General features: G+C 54.4%; 1 protein-coding gene across 1 annotated transcript in view; it reads left to right on the top strand.

Annotated features, from left to right (window-relative positions):
* Positions 1 to 2,608, top strand: part of PHYHD1 (phytanoyl-CoA dioxygenase domain containing 1) — a 10,975-nt gene extending 8,367 nt beyond the window's left edge. Inside the window, exons 6-9 of the mRNA XM_011931447.1 lie at positions 918 to 1,080; positions 1,182 to 1,298; positions 2,014 to 2,140; positions 2,235 to 2,608. Coding sequence (XP_011786837.1) covers positions 918 to 1,080; positions 1,182 to 1,298; positions 2,014 to 2,140; positions 2,235 to 2,280 — 453 coding nt within the window. The 3' untranslated portion in view covers positions 2,281 to 2,608. The remainder of the gene's footprint in view (positions 1 to 917; positions 1,081 to 1,181; positions 1,299 to 2,013; positions 2,141 to 2,234) is intronic.
* Positions 2,609 to 4,635: the final 2,027 nt, after the last annotated feature.

Genomic DNA, 4,635 nt, shown 5'->3' with positions numbered 1-4,635 from the left:
CTACTAAAAATACAAAAATTAGCCGGGCGTGGTGGTGCATGCCTGTAATCCCAGCTACTCGGGAGGCTGAGGCAGGAGAATTGCTTGAATCCGGGAGGTGGAGGTTGCAGTGAGCCAAGATCGCGCCACTGCACTCCAGCCTGGGCGACAGAGCCAGACTCCATCTCAAAAAATAATAATAATAAAGAAATGTGGATGCCTGATCATAGCATCTCCCCGCTTTGCACCCAACTTCCCAATCTTTTTTTTTTTTGAGAGGGAGTCTCGCTCTGTCACCCAGACTGGAGTGTAGCAGCACAATCTCGGCTCACTGCAAGTTCTGCCGCCCGAGTTCAAGCAATTCTCCTGTCCCAGCCTCCCACGTAGCTGGGATTACAGGCGCCCGCCACCACACCCAGTTAATTTTTGTAATTTTAGTAGAGACGGGGTTTCACCACGTTGGCCAGGCTGGTCTTAAATTCCTGACTTCAGGTGATCCAACCGCCTCGGCCTCCCAAAGTGCTGAGATTATAGGTGTGAGCCACCGCGCCAAGCTCCAGCTTCCCAAACTTATGCCAGTGGGTGAACCATCTGGTGGCTGGGGGCCACTTGTCCCCGATTAAGAAGGGTGGCTTGAGTTATCTCACTGGAATTAAACAGTAGCGCTACTTTATATCAAGCAGTTACATGGTTGGGCCCTAAGCACTTTTCATACATCATCTCATAGAATCCTCCAGCACCCTGTGAGGTAGGTTGTTGTTGGAGCCACTTTACAGTTTAGGAAGCTGAAGCTTTGAGAGGTGAAATCACTTTGCCTTAGAGTCCTGGGCCAGGAAGTGATGAGATTCTGACCAATCATGGGAAGGCTGGCCCTGAAGAGCACCCAGAGGACTGAGGAGTGGGTAATGAGGCCAAGGTGAGGTGGGACCAGGCAAAAGCATGGGCTTCTCACTCCCCGTGGGCCTGCTGTAGTCTCCCCTCATCAGGACGCCTCCTTCCTGTACACGGAGCCCCTGGGCCGGGTGCTGGGCATATGGATCGCAGTGGAGGACGCCACGCTGGAGAACGGCTGTCTCTGGTTCATCCCTGGCTCCCACACCAGTGAGGAACCCTGTCTCTTCTACCCACTTGGGGCTCCCCACCCCCTAGGGAGAGGGACCCCGAGAAAGAAGGAGTTTAAGGCTCTCCATCTTGGCCTGCAGGTGGCGTGTCAAGAAGGATGGTCCGGGCCCCTGTTGGCTCAGTGCCTGGCACCAGCTTCCTCGGGTCAGAGCCAGCCCGGGATAACAGCCTCTTTGTGCCCACCCCAGTGCAGAGAGGTAGGCAGATGCAGAGGGCAGAGAGGCAGGGGGCTGAGTCCATCAGTCTGTGCCTGCTCGACTACCCAGCATCCCTCGGGGTCATCTGAGGGCAGTGAAATCACAGAAAGAGGAGGGCTGGATGGGGACTGGGAAGTCAGGAAGCAGCATGTTTTCCTGCAAGCTGACCCAGATCACGCTAGAATCCACACTCGGCTACTTATAGGCTGTTTCTCTGGGCAAATGACTGACTCCCTGAGCCTGAATTTCCCCAAACGTGAAGTGGGAAGTCAGTGAGATGATAAATACGTGGATACAGAGTCTGCCTAGTGCATGGCCACTGCTCAACCAATGTCGGCTGTTGGGCGGGTCCTTTCTCTTATGAAAAGGGAAAACCAATGTGTAATTCAGCATCACCAGAGAGGTCCCAGTGGACTGGCACAGTGCAGAGGGCTTCTGCCTGACCCTGCAAAGACCTCGGGAGGGCAGGCCCTTCCTAAGGCTTGCCAAGGCCGCAGTCCACAGCAGAGGGGACTCGATCCCAGAGGAACCTGCATCTCAACAGCTTAGCTTCTGACCCTGTGGGAGGCTGCAGGTGCCTGAGCTTTCAGGGAAGGGAATGGGGATGGATGGGGGCCACAAAACCGCTGGAGGGAGGAGGGCCCGTGTCCCTTCCTGCCCTGGGGAGGGGGAATGTGGGGCTGGTGGGTTCCTGACCTGCTTGTGTCTCTGCCAGGGACCCTGGTCCTCATCCATGGAGAAGTGGTGCACAAGAGCAAGCAGAACCTCTCTGACCACTCACGCCAGGCCTACACTTTCCACCTCATGGAGGCCTCTGGTACCACCTGGAGCCCAGAGAACTGGTAGGTGACAGGGTGGGTGTGTGCGCCCGACAGTCCCCTGGAGGCTGGGAGCAGTGACCCTGCACCTCAAGGTTGTCTCCTCTATCTTCTGCAGGCTCCAGCCAACGGCTGAACTGCCCTTTCCCCCACTGTACACCTGAAGGCTTTCACAGGGCAGGAGCCCTGGCCCCTCCCGGGTGAAGCTGTGGGCTGCAAACACCAGCGTCTTGTTCAGCCTCTTGGTTGCAACAGGGAGGTCTTGTCTCCCCTCCTGGGCTTTCCTCCTGCCCTGTGGGCAGCAGCCTGGGCTGGGTCAGGAGCTTCCCTAAGATCTTCATCTCTCTGCCTCCCTACTGCCCCAACATAGCCTTGAGGAGGCTTCTCAGCCACCAAAGGGTTCTGGCCCCTTCTCACTCTCCTCTCCTCTCAGATGGAACTCTGGTTATTATGGTGTTAGTTATCGAATAAAAATGACTTCAGAATGCAGCTTCCCCACTGAGCCTTCTTTCCCAAGCAGCATTGCTTTCCAGACAAGAAAACTGCTTTCCAGGCCGGGTGCAGTGGCTCACGCCTGTAATCATAGCACTTTGGGAGGCTGAGGCGGGCGGATCACCTGAGGTCGGGAGTTTGTGATCAGTTTGACCAACATAGAGAAACCCTGTCTCTACTAAAATTACAAAAAATTAGCCAGGCATGGTGGCGCATGCCTATAATCCTAGCTACTCGGGAGGCTGAGGCAGGAGAATAGCTTGAACCCGGGAGGCGGAGGTTGCAGTGAGCCGAGATCATGCCACAGCACTCCAGCCTGGGCAACAAGAGCAAAACTCCATCTCAAAAAAAAAAAAAAAAAAAAAAAATTGCTTTCCAGACAAGATGCTAAAATGCATCCCAGGTACCCCAGCCCTGTTTGGGGTGGCTTGCGTGATTTTAATAAGTAACATTTAGTGGGCACTCACTGTGTGCCCCGCTCTGTGCTGAGACCTTCACAGGCTTTATCTCATAGAATCGTCACTAGGAGAGGTAAGTGCCATTATCATCTGTACTTACAGAAGAAGACGCTGAGCTAAGGAGGGGGTAAATGACCTGCCCAAGTCACAGCCGCTCGGTTGTTCAGCAGGCTCAGCCTCATGCAGAGCCCGTGCTCCTAACCTTGACACTGCCTCATCTTCCCTTCTTGGGGACCAGGTATGCCCAGAGCTAGGAATCCAGAGTTCCAGGTTCTGGTCCTGGCTCCGTGAACAACTTGCTCCCTGGTCTCAGGCCAGGGCCTTTCCTTCCTTTGGGCTTGTTTCCTTCCGTGTCCAGTAAGGGGGCCAGTCTAGGGCTTTCAGGGGCCTTTCCTGTTTGGGCATGCTTGGCAGGCACTCAGACCTTCAGAACAAGTACCAAATCTAAAACCTCCTCAGCTGAGGTTTGGCCCAGAGGCTACAAACTGGGGACCACAGGCTGATTCCAGCCCACAGATGCATTTTTTCTAGGCCTCAGCACTTTTTCTTTTTTTTTTTTTTGAGACAGAGTCTCGCTCTGTCACCCAGGCTGCAGTGCGCAGTGCAGTGGCGTGATCTCAACTCACTGCAACCTCTGCCTCCCGGGTTCAAGCAATTCTCTGCCTCAGTGTCCTGAGTAGCTGGGATTACAGGCGCCCGCCACCACACCTGGCTAATTTTTGTATTTTTAGTAGAGACAGGGTTTCACCATCTTGGCCAGGCTGGTCTTGAACTTCTGACCTAGTGATCCACCCGCCTCGGCCTCCCAAAGTGCTGGGATTACAGGTGTGAGCCACCGCGCCTGGTCAGGCCTCAGCATTTAAGAAAAAACTTGAAGATTTCACATAACTATCCAGGTTCCTAAGCTTCCTTGAATGAGCATGCAATTGACAACATGGGGCCTACACTCTAGCATGGCAGATACTGGCTGGAGCTCCCTTAGAGGCTCAGTGTGGCCCCCTGTTGTCGTTCACTGCGTTCATTTGAGTTTGTGACCCTGATGTAGCTTATCCCCCAACTATATACACAGAAAACCGAAGGCCCAGAGGATAGAGCCCTTTCTCAAGGCCACCCTGGGAGTCTGTGGGGCAAAGCTGGTACTCTTTTACCAACATATTGCTGCCTCTTTTTGCAAATAATAGGAGGGAGCCTGAGAGAAGGGAAGCGTCTCTGTGGAGTCCCAAAGGAATGTCTCAATACTCTCCTGTGAGGGAAAGGACATGGCAGTGATTCTCAAGCAGAAGCTTCGGCTCCCTGGAGCTCTGCTCCTGGCTTCTGGCCTTGGTGGACCAAAGCTCTCACCTCCTCTGACGTCCTCCCTAAGCTGGGGGAGAAAGGGAGAACCTTGTCCAGTCTCAGGAATCTTCTTTTTTTTTTGAGACGGAGTCTCGCTCTGTCGCCCAGACTGGAGTGCAGTGGCGCAATCTCCCCTCACTGCAAGCTCCGCCTCCCGGGTTCACGCCATTCTCCTGCCTCAGCCTCCCGAGAGGCTGGGACTACAGGTGCCGCCACTTCACCCCGCTGATTTTT

This window comes from Colobus angolensis, unplaced genomic scaffold (genome assembly GCF_000951035.1).
Source record: "Colobus angolensis palliatus isolate OR3802 unplaced genomic scaffold, Cang.pa_1.0 Scaffold9, whole genome shotgun sequence".
Taxonomy (NCBI): Eukaryota; Metazoa; Chordata; class Mammalia; order Primates; family Cercopithecidae; genus Colobus; species Colobus angolensis.
The sequence above is the reverse complement of the archived record's forward strand: the minus strand, read 5'-3'. Positions and strand labels throughout refer to the sequence as shown.